The sequence below is a fragment of the Chionomys nivalis genome, chromosome 1 (assembly GCF_950005125.1).
Source record: "Chionomys nivalis chromosome 1, mChiNiv1.1, whole genome shotgun sequence".
Classification (NCBI taxonomy): domain Eukaryota; kingdom Metazoa; phylum Chordata; class Mammalia; order Rodentia; family Cricetidae; genus Chionomys; species Chionomys nivalis.
The window spans coordinates 80,782,011-80,799,546 of NC_080086.1; the positions used below are offsets into that span (position 1 = coordinate 80,782,011).

General features: G+C 36.8%; 1 gene segment (V, D, J or C); it reads left to right on the forward strand.

The window, feature by feature from the left end:
* The first annotated feature begins 6,284 nt into the window (after nt 1–6,284).
* LOC130875453 (immunoglobulin kappa variable 4-1-like) lies at nt 6,285–6,992 on the forward strand. The segment is given in 2 exon segments: nt 6,285–6,339; nt 6,556–6,992. Coding segments are annotated over 2 exon segments (486 nt in total).
* The last annotated feature ends 10,544 nt before the right edge of the window (nt 6,993–17,536 follow it).

A 17,536-nucleotide genomic window follows, 5' to 3' on the forward strand; every position in this document is an offset into this window, starting at 1 on the left:
ACATATATGATAATCTCACCATATAAGTTTTCAATTTGCTTCCTTAATTAACATCTCCATGATACTATTTTCAAAATGTAATTTTTGTGTTTAATAGATTGACAAGACAGAAAGTCATTTAATATATACAGGAAACTTATTAGACACTCCAATTAAGAGCCTTGAATATTGAAGATTGTTAGTTGTCTTGAAGATGCAAATTGATGATGTGGGAGTGTCATCTATCTGTTGCTTTCATTGGTTAATTAATAAAGAAACTGCTTGGCCTTTGATAGGACAGAAAATTAGGCAGGCATAGTAGACAGAACAGAATGCTGGGAGAAAGAAACCGAGTCAGGAAGTCGCCATGATTCTCCGACCTCAGACGGATGTAGGCTAGAATCCTTCCTGGTAAGCCACCATCTCGTGGTGCTACACAGATTATTAGAAATGGGTTAATCAAGATGTGAGAATTAGCCAATAAGAGGCTACAGACAACGGGCCAGGCAGTGTTTAAAAGAATACAGTTTTCATGTAATTATTTCGGGTATAAAGCTAACCATGCAGGTGGCTGGGTGCCAGGAACGTAGCCCTCAGCTCCTACTACAAATTGACATCCTCACTCTAATGCTACATTTCCACTTCTATTTGCTTGATATTTCAAAATTCCATTTCAGCAGGTAATACACACAAGACTCCTATAGCTGATTTACTGCCTACTTTCTGATCTGCATCTTTGTGTCCATCACAGAAGCTTATCCATGAACTTACACCCATTAGCTGTTTTTCTACTTGCCCAACACTACATCTTTTTGATATAGCATCTTCCAAAATGTGGCCACATTCTCTCCTTGCCTTCCTTCACTTTTGCTCTTTTCTTGGGTGGAGGAGTATAAAGTTTCACCTTATATTTTATGCTGACCTGGAGATTGCTATCTAACACACAGTGACCCTGAATCTGCAGCCCACCAGCCTCTTCACCCTGACAGTTAAATTACATGATAACACAACCAGCTCCTTTTTATATTCTAGGTGTTGTTCCATTGCAGGAGCATAAAATCCAGAGACTCAATAGTGCGAGTCATGATCACAGAAGCTTTACTTCATAGAAACTCTGCACTTCTTCATGAACCTCTTACGGACTTTCACATCATGCCCACATGAAGTGATAAAGTTCAGTAAAATGATCCTTAGCACCACTTTGTGATGCATATCCTTATGTTTTTCAGGTTTATGGTCCTATTTCAGGAGAGTGAAATTTTACTTAAGGACTTTCCTTATGGTGTACAAGATGTTATCACAAATTCAGTGACTCAAAACCTATAATATGAGTAGATGATGTCTGGGTCATTTCCTTAGGCTCTTACAGGTTACAGTCAAAGTGTTGTCAAGGCTGAATTTTCATCCAGGCATTCAAAAACATCTTGTTATAAGACCAGAATAAACTTTTAATTTCAATTTGGTCCCATTAAGTTTCATAAGATTACCTTGACTTTAGAAATGTCCTGAATCAACCACTAATGTACCACCCTTCCACGCTGTCCAATGACTTTTACAGTTATTGACGGGACATGCAGGAAGGAAAAGTTCAATATATAAAAGACTTCAAGACTACTCTTAATCAGCCTGGACGAGGAGAAATTGGCTGAATTCCATTCACAAACACTGGAAAAATATTTATTCATGTATGCAGGGAGTCTTTTCTGAATCAAATTTATATATAATGAGTCACAAAGAAAACGTTAAGACACTTATTTGATTTCCATTTTCCTTATAGTTGAATAAACCTCGTTGTACATTTGTCCCTTTGTATTATCCTTTCTTCTGTTGATTGATATGAAGATGATTTAAATTCTGACTATTGTGAGCAGTGCAGTAAAAAAAAATGGATGTAGAAACATGTCTCTTTTGAGATGATTTACATTTGTTTCAGAACATTACATAGTGCAGAAGTAGTTAAATCATATGGTGATTTGATGCTACCCTGAGAAGCCTCTATACTGAAGTTAACAGCTTCAGCACCAGTTTGCAGTCTTTCCAGTAGTGTATAATACTTGTTCTTTCTGCTGTCTTGCTTTTTATTTATTGTCACTTTCATGAATTCATTTAAATTTATTAAAATTAATTTATTTTAATTCACCATTCAAAATAAGTGATTTTTTTTTCTGGAACAGTTGGACTTTTATTAGGTCACAAAAGTTTATCTATGAAAGGAATCACAATTCATACATGAGTCATAGATATGGATTATATAGGAGAAATTGTAATCATGATCCCAGTGCCCACTGACTGGCAACTAAAGCAGGAGACAAAATTGCATTGTTATAATTATTGCCTTATATATGCTCCAATTACGATAAAACTACAACATCAGGTTAAAATCCATACACTTCCTTTTGTTTATTAACAATTTTTGTGCACACTCTAACCTTCCTGGTTTTGTTACAGATGGAAACAAGCAAGCTAACACACTAACCTGCCCTATTTTTACTTCTCCAGGGAAGGAGCCCCAGCACCACACACTGGCACTGATGAATTCCGTGTGCAACCCACGTTCCGCTGAAGGGAACAAGTGAAGGGAGCTGTGTGAGGACATCCTGTGTGTGCTCCTCTAAGTGCTATGGTTATGTAGCTGGAGTTGATCCTGGGGGTTAAAAAACTAATAAATTCTAACAAATATATGTTATTTATTTTGTTTGTGTGCCTTGGAAGCTGTATTTGCTCATCTGCATGGATACATTGTCCTAATTTTTTCAACTATACCTCAATCCTCAGAGAATGCTTCTGCTGTCTGCTCTTCTCTTACCCTTAATTTTATAAAAATTAAGGGTAAGTAAGTAAATTGTACCAATATCCCTTGGTGTTCTCCATTTTTAGTTTTTAAAAATAATTGTTGCTTTAATGCTCTTTCACTTATACCCTGGCATTGAAGATTATAAGAAATATCTTTAATATGGTTAATGTTTCATTCCTTACAGATATTTTTTATTTTTTTACTAGCTGCTCAATTGTCAGTTTATATTGAAGTAGGCATTCCCATAACAGCAAACACTTACAAAATAAGTGATTTTATATTTTTACTTTGGTTTCTAATTCACTGCCAAAAATAATAAGAATTCACAAGTTACAAAATCATGTAGACATCACTAACCAACTTCAGAAGAACCGAGGTTGTTGATACTTGGAACTTCGTTACTTTCAATCAAACCCATTTCTTAAGAATAAATTGTATCTCTGTAATAGATTTTGAAGTCAGGTATGGTAATGCCTCCAGAAGTTCCTTTATTGTATAGGATTATTTTGGCTATCCTGGGTTTTTGTTTTTCCATATAAAGTTATTATTTTTCTTTCAAGGTCTGTGAAGAATTTCGTTGGGATTCTGATGGCGATTGGATTGAATGTATAGATTGCTTTAGGTAGAATTGCCATTTTTACTATGTTGATTCTACCAATCTAAGAGCATGGGAGATCCTTCCATTTTCTGGTATCTTCTTCAATTTCTTTCTTCAAAAACATAAAGTTCTTGTCAATTATATCTTTCACTTCCTTGGTTAGAGTTATCCCAAGATAATTTATGCAGTTTTGGCTATTGGGAAAGGTGTTGTTTCTCTGATTTCCCTCTCTGCTTCTTTATTCTTTGTGTATAGGAGGGCTAGTAGGTTTTGGAGTTGATCTTGTATCCTGCCACATTACTAAAGGTGTTTATCAGCTGTAGCAGTTCTTTGGTAGAATTTTTGGGGTCGCTTATGTATACTATTATATCATCCGCAAATAACAAAAGTTTTATATCTTCCTTTCCAATTCGAATCCCCTTGATCTCCTTATGTTGTCTTATTGCTAATGCTAGAACTTCAAACACCATATTGAAGAGGTATGGAGAGAATGGACAGCCTTGTCTTGTTCCTGATTTAGTGGGATACCTTTGAGTTTCTCTCCATTTAATTTGATGTTAGCTGTCAGCTTGCTTTATATAGCTTTTATTATATTTAGGTATGAACCTTGAATCCTTAATCTCGCTAAGGCGTTTGTCATAAAGGCGTGTTGAATTTTGTCAAATGCTTTTTCAGCATCTAATGAAATGATCATATTTTTTTTTTCCTTCAGTTTGCTTATATGATGGATTACATTGATAGATTTTTGTATGTTGAACCAGCCCTGCATCTCTGGGATGAAGCCTACTTGATCATAATAAATAATTTTTTGGATGTGTTCTTGGATTTGGTTTGCCAGTATTTTATTGAGAATTTTTACATCAATGTTCATGAGTGAGATTGGTCTGTAATTCTCTTTCTTGGTTGAGTCTTTGTGTGGTTTTGGTATCAGATTAACTGTAGTTTCATAAAAGGAGTTTGGCAATGACTCTTCTGTTTCTATTTTGTGAAACACAGTACAGAGTATAGGTATTCGCTCTTCTTGGAAGTTCTGGTAGAATTCTGCATTGAAACCATCTGGTCCTGGGCTTTTTTTGGTAGGGAGGTTTTTGATGACAGCTTCTAATTCCTTGCAATTTATAGGTCTATCTAAATTGTTTACCTGGTCTTGATTTAATTTTTGTATGTTGTAATTATCTAAATAATGTCCAATTCATATCTTTCAATTTTGTGGCATACAGGTTTTTGTAGTAAGATCTAATGATTCTCTGAATTTCCTCTGTTTCTGTGGTTATGTCCCCCTTTTCATTTCTGATCTTGTTAATTTGCATGTTCTCTGTCTGCTGTTTCATTAGTTTCAATAGGGGTTTGTCAATCTTGTTGATTTTCTCCAAGAACCACTAAAATCTCAGTGTCAGTTAACTACTTTGCTTTGGATATCAAGCACTTGAGTTGTTTTGTAATTCCTTGATAAATGAAGCATGTTTTTGACAGATTATCTCCATGCATAGATTAGACTGCCCTAGAATTTGTACTTTAGGCTGTCCTCAAATTCATAGTTTTGATCTTTATGTCTGTCCAGTTCTGGGATTACAGACATGAATTTCTACTAATTGCCATGATAGTTTACTTATTTATTTTTCTGTTTCTTACACTTTACACAACATATTGGGTTTAAAATTTATTTCTTATATGCACTTTCAGAGTTCACATGTCTAAATCCAGTCATGGTATTGATTTCTGCTATTGCTATAGATTTTCATTCATAGTCAAACACTATTTTCTTAGGATGGCAACCATCTCTAATGTTGCGGGCTATTGATTTCTGTAAAATTAATACTTGACTTAGCATGGTTTTACATCTGGCTAGAGAGCTTTTTTACTTGTTTACTATGTCAATGGGACCATTTTTACCCAGTTTCCGTACTACTAATTTAAAGATTACTCTGGCATCTGGGTTTCTGGGGTGAACTTTCTTGGCAGTGTTGATCTACAGCCATGACTACTTAAAGAAATCTAGTTTGTTTTGTTCCTTTTCCCCAAATTCAGTGTCCTCTTTCAGTTCCCTGAAATTGTGTGAAGGATACTTATTAGTTCATGCTGGGTTTGCCTTTTCTTTGAGATTAAAGCTCTCATCTCAATCTTAAAGTAATGTTCCCCAGAATTTCCATAGAGTGAATTCTGGGCTGGTTTTTGAATCTCTGTTCCGTGTGTAGCCAAGAAACTGGAGCTCTTTGTTCATTGTCTTCAGTATAAGAGTAAATTTGGTGGTGCACGCCTTTAATCCCAGCACTCGGGAGGCAGAGGCAGGCGGATCTCTGGGAGTTCAAGGCCAGCCTGGTCTACAAGAGCTAGTTCCAGGACAGGCACCAAAGCTACAGAGAAACCCTGTCTCGAAAAACCAAAAAAAAAAAAAAAAAAAAAAAAGTAAATTTACAGATTGGAAGATTGGAGATAATATACAAATTTAACCTCAATACAAACTTTTTCTACCTTTTTAACTTCATCTCTCCACTCTTCCTTTTTTCTACTTTATATTTTCTTACTCTAGCTTTCTTCTGCTATGGTGAATTTTTTAATATATTTTATTATATTCTTAATACTGTTGATATGAGATAAACTTCCAACCATTGCTGCAAAAGCAAACTGACTAAAATATGTAAGATATTTTAGCCTAAAGTTGACATTAGAACACCTCATTGATTTCTGTCTGTGAGAGCAGTACGTTGATATCTTTCAGGGATTGCTCACACTACCCATGATTGTATTTTTGCCTGATGATTGACACCAGTAACTCACACACACACTGTCCAAACTTTTCTTTATGTATTTGATTACTGCTTTGCATGGGAAACTCCAGCCCAGAGCAGCTGCTCAGAATGTATAAAGATTGCCTTTTTGGTGAGAACTGAGATATATCAGACAGACAGGGGGAACAATATGGAGTCACAGACCCAAATCCTCATTTCACTGCTGCTCTGGGTGTCTGGTAACAAATTTATATGTATTCTAATCTTTTTGGAGTCACTTCTTTGTATAAAAGAAATTTACAATATGCACTAGGACACTATTTCTTATACTACTGTAAAAGATAATACACTCTGACAATATGACATTATGAGGATATAAAATGACAAATATTGTCTGTATTAAATTCTCTGTGTGTTTTTTAATTATCTATGACTATTTGTTTTCCTGGTTGCAGGTGCCTGTGCAGATATCACAATGACCCAGTCTCCATCTTCCTTGGCTGTGTCAGTAGGAGAGAAGATCACTATCAGCTGCAGAGCCAGTCAGAGTCTTTACAACAGTAACAACAAGAAGAACTACTTGAACTGGTACCAGCAGAAACCAGGGCAGTCTCCTAAACTACTAATCTACTGGGCATCCACTCGGGAAACTGGGGTCCCTGAACGCTTCATAGGCAGTGGATCTGGGACAGATTTTGCTCTCACCATCAACAGTGTCCAGGCTGAAGATCTGGCAGATTATTACTGCCAGCAGTGGTATAGCACTCCTCCCACAGTGCTTCAGCCTCCAACAATAACCTCTTCTGAGGTCTCACCATCTGCCTTCATCCTGCACAACCCTGGTCCTTTAACTTCCCTTTCTGCCTTAGAGTCAGTGTTCCTGAAACTCTGATGAAAAAGTTTGCAGAACTCAACAAACAGTAATGGGTTCAATGTCTCTTTTGTTTTTTGGTATGAAAGTTTTATACAACACTGCAAAGGAGAACAAAATTACCACAAACTCTGTTTCTTGAACATATGAAGTGTTTAGCTTTTTATACTTCTGGAGTTCTAGTGTCAATCAAAAGACTCTATGGGCTGGAAGCTCTAGGAAAAAGTGTTCACTGCATTAATAGACTCTAGAGAGCTTCTTACTTCCTCACTGCCATCCGTTTCTTCTGTTTTTCTTTAACCTTTTATTGTATTCTAGTCAGTTAAGTACATTTCTTTGTGACCATGAAAGTGTACATTTGCGTGTCTGTATGCATGTGTGTGCATATTTCTAGGTGTACAGCTGACATGATATAGATATGCAGGTTAGAGGACAGGCTGGACTTGATCTTATCTTTGTCATTTGGGTTCTGGGACTCAAATTGAGGTTTGACATCAGGCTTGCTGTCAAGTGTCTTTGACATGTGAGTCACCTTGATGCCCCTTAAAATCGTTTATTGATTTAAATTTACTGTACATAATTTTTTTAAAGGCAAGATTTTTCCAGTATATCATATATTTTGACCATATGTACTTAACCTTCCCCATTTTTCATTCCCTTTTCTGCAATCTTTTCTTCCATAGTATCTTCTAATTTTATCTCTTTGTCTCTCCTATTATATGTACTCCCATACCCACACACTCGTGGTCACACACTCATGCCCACACACCCAAACCCACATTCACATGTATGTACACTTATACACATAGATACACATACATATTGACATACATTTACACACAGGAACACACTCAAACTCATACAGAAATACACACACATACACACACACACACAGCCTTTGCAGATTTTAAATATGTGGATTCTAAGTATGTAAAGAAAGGAAATTGTGAAATTTGTTGCCTTTGTTTTTGGGATCACATCTGCTTCTCAAGACTCTGTATCTGACTCCCAATTGTGGAGACAAAGACACCATCCTGAACTCTAATGTTGATATAATATTGTATCAGTAAATGCTGCCTTCAAGTCTTCATATTTCATATCAATTAATAAGGCTTAATTTTAAGGGGTATATATTGTTATTCCATGTATAAAATATTCTAACTATGTCCACATCCTGATTAAGAAACTTATCCTATTTTGAAGATATGGCACTGATCAAGTTTGTACAGACTGCATAAAATTAATGGAAATTTCCAAATACCTTAAAGCAGACTGATTATGGTCAGTGAGACCTTGAATATAGTTTACTACATTTAGAAAAGCCTCAAATAAATGAAAAGGGGTATTTAAACCCACAGATATGAATTATAATACACAAACATAAGATCATGAAAAGTCAAACCAAATTGTACCTCAAAGCATTTTAATTCACTAAAAGATTCAACTCAAAGATCTGAAATGGGTAAAATATTGGGTGATGATTTCAAAAACATATTCATAAAGTAGTGAATTACCACAATAGATACAAACAAAAAAATTATTCAGCCAAGGATGTACTGAGAAAGGCCAATAAAATATAGGAAAACATAAACTAGATGGATAAAACAATCAGCAACATGGCAGAATAAGTGAACAAGGGAAAATCATAATTGAACTGTTAGTAAAATTTCAGTGTATCAAACACAACACACAGTGAAGGGACACTTATAAGCTCAAGCATGTGACTCTGGTAGGCCTTGCCCTTTCTCCTCATTTGCCTCTACCTCTGCTAAAACTATTAGATTACATTCCTGAAGCAAGACACAAGGTCTATTTGCTTATATGGCCAATCCCTCATTCAGAGGTTATCAAGGTCCAACTCTTAAAGCACCAAAATCCAGCAAAGGCCTCATTGGCTCACCTAATTAATATACCCACTAAAATTAAGCATCTCAGCATAACACCGAGTTTCTGCCTTCATAAACTACCATTTACCTATGTGCTACATTTGTCTCTTTATTTAGAGACAGTCCTTTTTAATCCATGAAAAATACTCCTACCCCTTTCCAGGGTTACAATCCCATTCTCACTCTTCCTCTATATTCTGCCTTTTCTCTTATTCCTTGCCCTCTGCCCACCTGGGGAAAAAGAAACATAAGCTTTGTGCTGAGAACTTATCTTTTGGGTCCTGAGCCTATTCTTTTCCTTTCACACAGAAGAAAGAAATCACCCTAAGACTCAATAAAATGGAGGAAAGTATATCCTGTATGAAGACTGAAATTGAAAAAAACATAGCTTTGGAACATCATTGGTTAAAAAATATATAATGATTATAATGTCAAAGTATTCTAGCATATGATGAAGAGACCAATACTAAGAAGCATAAGATATAGAAGAGCTGAAGAAAACTAAAGACACAGAGATTATATTGAAGAGCAAGAATAGAAAAAAATCACATTTAGAAAAATATGGTAAATGAAAAAAAAACATTTAGCTACCCAGATAGAGATCACTAGAGAGTTATCTCTCCATGTCATAGATTGTGCTTATTCTGTAAAAAGAAATACAACATAAAGAACAAACATCAAAACATCTAATGGAAAGTTGCTAAGTCAACTTCAAAGACAAACACATGAGAATCACACCTGAACTCTCATTCAAAACCTTAAAGACTGGGAAAGCATGGAACAATCTATTTCAGAAATCTACAGGAATAATTGGTCTAAGTTCATCCAAATTATATTTTAAATTGAGGGAGAAATAAAGACATTACAAGAAAATCACAAGGTACGGCAGTTCATGACCATGAAATTAGAACTTTAGTGAATACAGCAGGAATACTATGTACATAGAAAAATAAAGATCATCTCAATCAGGAGAGCATGGAAAATCATACTTTCAAGAGAGGACTAGATGAATAATTATTATCAGGAAGGAGATATCAGTATGTACAATACTATAAGCCAGGAACTCCAATGTAGTTGAGGGTTAGGGCAGAGGAAGATAAATCAACAATCTATTACATTAACAATACTCAAAAATTATAGAAATTAAAAAAAACATTTAGTAATAACCTTATGTGATCCCATTTCTCCAGAATGACACACATATTTTCAGACTAGACTGAAAATATATCCAACTGTTTCTTTGTTTTTTGTTTTATTTTATTTTTCCATTCAATTATTCACACTTTCTTCCCACCTCCCAATCCCCTCATGCTCCCCCACACCCCATCCTTCCTCTTCCACCCTGCTTGAGAGAGGGCAGGGAACCCTGCCCTTTGTAAAGTTCAAAGCCCTCCCCCCTACATCCAGGCCTAGGGAACTGTGCATCTACATAGACTAGGGTCCCCAAAAGAAAGAACATGCCAAAAAACAAGTCACAGTGCCTTTATCAATGGCTTCTCAGTCAGCCCCCATTGTCAGCCACAATCAGAGAGTTTGGATTGATCACATGCTCATTCAGACATGGTCCAACTGGATTCGGTGAGCTCCCATTAGAACAGGCACACTGCCTCAGATAGTGGACCAACCGCTTGGGTCTTGACGTCTTTGCTAGTCTTCTCCCTCCTTCTGTCTTTCAACTGGACCTTGGGAGCTCAGTTTGTTCCTCTGATGAGGGGGTCTGTCTCTATCTCCATCTGTTGCCAGACGAAGATTCTATGGTGATATTCGAGATGATCATCAGCATGATAGTGGGGCAAGGACGGTACAGGTACCCTCTGTCTGTTGTCCAAGGACCTAGCTGTGGACATCCCCGTGGATACATGGAATCCCCTCCAGAGGCAAGTCTCTTGCTAACCCTAAAATGGATCCCTTAATGTAGGTATCTTCTTCCTTGCTCCTATATCCACCTTCCTCCATCTCCACCCTCCCACTCCCCAAAGCTGTTGCCAGTCCTTCCCTTCTCCCTTCCCTCTCCCACTCTCCCCTTTCCCCCAACCTACCCCCACTCCTAACCCCACCCCCATGTTCACAACTTTTGCTCTGCAAACTTGTTTGCTTCCAATTTCCAGGAGGATCTATAAATGTTTTACTTTGGGTTCACCTTCTTATTTGACTTCTCTGGGCTTGTGAACTATAGGCTTAATGACCATGGTTTATGGCTAGAGTCCACAAATGAGTGAGTACATGCCATATTCATCTTTTTGGGTCTCAGTTATCTCATTCAGGATAGTGTTTTCTATTTCCATCCAATATGCATGCAAAATTCAAGATGTCATTGTTTTTCACCACTGAGTAATACTCTAATGCATATATATATATATATATATATATATATATATATATATATTCCACACTTTATCCATTCTTCCATTGAGGGGTATCTAGGTTGTTTCCAGGTTATAGTTATTACAGATAATGCTGCTATGAACATTGTTGAACAAATGCTTTTGTAGTATGATTGGACATCTCTTGGGTATATTCCCAAGAGTGGTATTGCTGGATCCTGAGGTAGGTTAACCCCGTATTTCCTGAGAAACCACCACACTGATTTCCAAAGTGGTTGCACAGGTTTGCATTCCCACCAGCAATGGATGAGTATTCCCTTTACTCCACATCCTCTCCAGCAAAGGCTATCATTGGTGTTTTCGAATTTAGCCATTCTGACAAGTGTAAGATGATATCGCAAAGTTGTTTTGATTTGCATTTCCCTGATCGCTAAGGAAGTTGAACATGACCTTAAGTGTCTCTTGGACATTTGCACTTCTTCAGTTGAGAATTCTCTGTTCAATTCAGTAGCCCATTTTTTTAAATTGGGTTAATTAGAGTTTTAATGTTTAGTTTTTTGAATTCTTTATATATTTTGAAGATAAGACCTTTGTCTGTTGCGGGGTTGGTGAAGATCTTCTCCCATTCAGTAGGATGCCTTTTTGTTTTAATGACAGTGTCCTTTCTTTACAAAAGCTTTTCCGTTTCAGGAGGTCCCATTTATTCATTGTTGCTCTTAATTTCTGTGCTACTGGGGTTATATGTAGGATGTGGTCCCTGTGCCCATGTGATGCAGTCTACTTCCCACTTTCTCTTCTATCAGGTTCAATGTGGTCAGAATTATATTGAGGTCTTTAATCCATTTGGACTTGAGTTTTGTGCATGGTGATAGATATGGATCTATTTTCATTCTTCTACAGGTTGACATCCAGTTATGCCAGCACCATTTGCTGAAGATGCTTTCTTTCTTCCATTGTATACTTTTAGCTCATTTGTTGAAAATCAGGTATTCATAGGTTTTTTGGTTAATATCAGGATCTTCTATTCAGTTCCATTTGCCGACTTCTCTGTTTTTCTGCCAATACCAAGCTGTTTTCATTCTGTAATAGAGTTTGAAGTCAGGGACGGTAATGAACTTTTTTTTTCCATTTTACATACCAGTTCCAGTTCCCACTCCATCCCGTCCTCCCCTTCCCTCCACCTAACACCCCCTACCCCACCACCCATCCACTCCTCAGAAATGATAAGGCACATTGATTTGGGTAAGGTTCAAGGTCCTCTCTACCATATCTAGCCTAAGTATGGTATCTATTTAACAATAATAGGTTCAAAACAAAAACAGTACAAGCCATAGAAGTAAATTCTGGTGACACTGCCAGTGGCCCCACAGCCTGGCACAGCCATACAACTCTCACCCACATTTAGAGGTACTAGTTTGAACTTTTGCTATTTCCTTCCCCATCCATCTGGAGTTGGTGAGCTTCCATTAGTTCAGCTAAACTGTGTCAGTGAGTGTATTCATCATGGTTTGACCTCTTTGCTCATATTCTCACTCCTCCCATTTTCAACAGGACTTTGGGAGCTCAGTCCAATGCTCAGATGCAGGTCTCTGCCTATGTTTCCACCAATTACTGGATGAAGAATCTATGTGCTATTTAAGATATTGATTTGTTCTTGGAATCGGTTTGCCAGTATTTTATTGAGAATTTTTTCATCAATGTTCATGAGTGAGATTGATCAGTAATTCTCTGTCTTGGTTGAGTCTTTGTGTGGTTTTGGTATCAGGGTAACTGTAGCTTCATAAAAAGAGTTTGGCAATGACTCTCCTGTTTCTATTATGTGAAACACCTTAAGGAGTATAGGTATCAGCTCTTCTTGGAAGTTCTGCATTGAAACCATCTGGTCCTGGGCTTTTTTTTTTTTTTTTTTTTAATGACAGCTTACTATTTCCTCACAACTTATAGGTCTATTTAAATTGTTCACTTGTTCTTGATTTAACTTTGGTATATGGTATTTATCTAAAAACAAGTCCATTTCTTTTACATAGTCCAACTTTGTGGCATATATTCCTTTGTAGTAAGACACAATGATTCTCTGAATTTCCTCAGTGTCTGTTGTTATGTCCCCCTTTTCATTTCTGATCTTGTTAATTTGTGCATTCTCTCTCTGTCTTTTGATTAGTTTGTATAGGGGCTTGCCAATCTTGTGGATTTTCTCAATGAACCAAGAGGGGGAGAGAGGAGGATGAGTGGGGGAGCTGGAGGGCAATGGGAAGAGGGGAGGAAGTATAAATTTTTGAATGAAGAAACAAAAACAGTACAATTATGTCAGAAATAAATAAATATTTTATAGAAGAAGAAGAAGAAGAAGAAGAAGAAGAGGAGGAGGAGGAGGAGGAGGAGGAGGAGGAGGAGAAGAAGGAAAGATATTGATTAGTCTGACTACAGAGCAAGGCCAGTTCAGGCACCCTCTCCTCTATTGCTTAGGGTTTTAGCTGGGGTCAACCTTGTAAATTCCTGGGAATTTCTACTGCTAGTTTGCTTGCTAACCCCATAATGGATCTCTCAATCAAAATATCTGTTTCCTTTCTCTCATCTCAGATGCTGAAAACACTATAGAGAAAATAAACTGAAAACCACCACTAAAACTTTAGAATTGAACTGCATGACAAACAACAGATGCAACATACATAGAAAATAAATCCATCTATCATGTATATATGTATTCATGACTGGCATAAAAACTAACTCTGACAATTCTTGCAAATAAAATCTCAGACCAAATTGAGAGGAGTGTTCACTATAACCACTTAAGTTTCAATTTATGGGTGAAAGTTTGCCCCTCTCTCATCCAAAATCAGTAGCTACAAGTCAACACGAAGTGCTTAAAAAGTAGAAATGCTCAGGAGTGCATGGGGAACTTGGGAAAGTGTTGAAGGGGAGGGAAGAAGCAGGAAAGGGAGTAGAGGAAAATGTAGAACTCAATACAGATCAATAAAAAAAGAAAATCATTAAATTAATTTTAGTTCGAGTTTAGGTTAGAATTTCTAATAATCTTATTTTCTGAAATGGTCTTAAATATACTTCTTCCCTTTGTATACTATATATTTATGCAAGGTGACAGTCTCAGGACTGATGATAATAAAATTAAACTATCAATCAACTCTGTGATGTATGAGACATTATGTCTGCAGAATCAAATTTTCAGCCAGTATTTAATTCTTTATATAAAAACAAACATGCATATGTATCTCATTAGTAACTCAATACTGGGCAATGTTTATCTTAGTAAATGGCAAATAACATATATAGTAAATAAATCAATTTCTTTATATTATTATAAACAAGAAGAATAAATGCTATCATCTTCTCCATCACTCCAAAAAACTCATCTATACTCATAATAAAATCTATGAAGAGATAATGGGTAGAAGGGTCATTCCTGAGTATAACAAAAAATATATTCCTGAGTATAACAAAAAATATATGGCACAGTAAGTGGCATCTGCGGCCATTTTTGCAGCGTCTGCTGGAACACTTGACTTCCACAGCTCAGTACTGAGAAAGACAAAACAACTCTTCATCAGCTTTCAATATTGGAGCTTGTCTTCATGGAAACAAATGATGTTAGTTACACAAAAACTTATTTTTTGCCATACTGTCTTTATCAAAAACATTGAAAAGTTCCTCAGACAGTGTACAGACAGCTGATGGCTCACATGGTTCTGTGAATGACATGGGAACACAGGAGCATCCTCATACAGAATTATGAGGGGAAACTGATAGGTTCTTAGAGGAAGATTTTAGTAAGGTGGAAGGAACATAAGTATTGGGACATTGAGGAGAGATATTTCTGAGACAATATGGGATCCCTCCTAATGGGGAATTTATAAGCCAATTTTTTTTTTCTTGAAGAGAATGCTGGGGAGGAGGTGAGGGAGTTGAATAAACTTGGGTTAATGAGCAGCTGATCTGCACACAGCCGTCCTAGGTTAAATGACTTCAGAAAAGCCTGATGACTCCAGTTCAAAATGGGAGAGTATACAAGAGATGCTTCTGGAGCATTTTGAGAGAGTCACTAAAGGAGCTGTGTGAGTGTCGGCTCTAAAAACATAGATATAGATCTCCATCCCTGGAGCTGCATTGCTGATCCAGAGACCAGGGGCAACAGAGGCCGTCAAGTATAAGAGAATGTTAGATATTGGCAATTATGAACTAAACCATTTTTATTGTGTGTATGGTAGAGTGTATTGTAGTTGATTGACAAGTCAGTTCACAACAGGCTTTAAAACAGTCAAAGACAAATATGGAATTCTGAGTTAAATTTTAGTGACACAGTAAAACAAAATAAAACAAAAGTAAAGATTACAAATAATTAAATATCACTGTAATTATACTGAGTGGAAACCTAGTTTAATTCAGAAAACTGCTTCTCAAATCTGAATTGAGTAAAGAGTATGTGCTTACTCTCTAACTCTTACTCAATGTAATTCTAAAATCTAAATCACAGTAAAAAGGCCAGAAGCACAAATAAAAGACATATAAATAGTAAATGAAGAAATTAAATTGCAAACATTTATACATAATGCATTCTTATAACTAAAAGACTCTCAAAACTCCACCACAAAACTCTTATACCTGAAAATACTCACAGCAAAGAACAGGATACAAAGTCAACATATAATAATCTTTACCTTTTCTGTGTAATAGTTACAAATTATTAAAAAATAAATTAAGTAAATTTCATTCACAACTTCAAAACAAAATACCTAATAGTTTAAGCAAGGAAGATAAAGATGCCTACAGTGGAGTCACTTGGACATTCAGTAAGTTGAAGAAGAAAGAGGATGGAAAGTCCTCCTACACTCATAAATAGAGCAAGTCATATAGGTACAAGTGTAATACAAAGGGGGAGGACCTTGGATTGCCCACAGGGCAGGGAACCCTGACTGCTCTTTGGACTGGAGAGGGAGGGGGAGGGGTGTGAGGCATGGGGCGTGGGGGTGGGGGAGAGGGAGGAAAAAGGGAGATGGGGAGGAGGTGGAAATTTTTAATAAAATATATATATATAAATAAAAACCTATAAAAGATTGAAAAAATAAAATAAAAAAAAATAAAAAAGAAATTCCCCTCAATATTCCCAGGGCCATTGCTTAAAGAGATGTAAAAACAAGTGAAAATAATTTCACTAACATCAATTGATGCACGTAGTTCATAATAATTAGTTATGCAATCACTTACTCATCTCTTGCTCTGAATTCTTTCACTTCATTGAAAGAATGAAGCATTGTTTGTCCATCACTACAAGAAAATGACATACTGTGCTTTAACATAGGCTCTGTTGTGGAGGTTCTTCTCTGTGGGACTAAGACCCTGTGTGTGTTTGTGGTGTGGCAGCACATTAGGACAGGGGTGTGTGGCATAAAACTGAGAATCTTAAGGAGAGGAAAGAGGAAAAGGTCATAGACACACAGTTCTCCCAATAAGTACAGTGTTAGTCCCTCAAACCCTCCCAGTGTCCCTGTATTTGTATACATTTCACCACTGAAATAGCAGCCTGGACAGCAAGGCTTTATCACATGGGCATTCTATGGACATTCAAGTTGTCATATACTGCAGTCCTTGATTGGGGAACACTAAGCTTCACTCAGTTCCTTGAATTAAAAGGATACTATGTGAGGATGTCAGGGTCTTGATGTTTATCACTGACAAATACCGGGAATCAGAAACTCTGACTGTTTCCTCTCTTTGTGTACATATTGTCCCATTTTTAATGCCTGTAGTTCAAATGCCATTGAGAAGACAAATGCTCATTTTTTAAAGAGCCTTACTCTTCAACTAACCTGGGGTTTGTCTTAAAGGCTGTGGTCCAGTGTGGAATTGATTGTGAGTGTCCAGAGGGACAAAACAGTGCGTCATTAACCCCCTTTGGTTTCAGAACAAGGACATGGCCAGTATTTATGTTGTTCTCTTCATAGACCAAGATAGGTCCCCTAAGTTTTATGCTGATTTTCAGGAACTATGGATTCTGAGGTAATGCTACTGTTTACAGGGTAAAATGTTCTTGTATTTGTGAAGGTTTTATGTGGACTTAGCATTGGCTTCACAGTGAGAAGATGAATAGGATTGCCTTATCCTCATTGATGCCTGTTCATTCTGTTGGAGAGCAATAAGCTGGTATCTTTTAGTGATTTTTCATACTGACTATGGTGTTATTTTTGCCTGTTGATTGTTCCCAGCCACTCACACACACTGCTTAGACATTTCCTTATATATTTGCTGACTGCTTTGCATGGCCCCTCCAGGCCAGCCTAGCTGCTAAGAATTTATAAACCAGACTTTTTCAGTATGAGCTGAGTTAAATCCAATAGGCAGG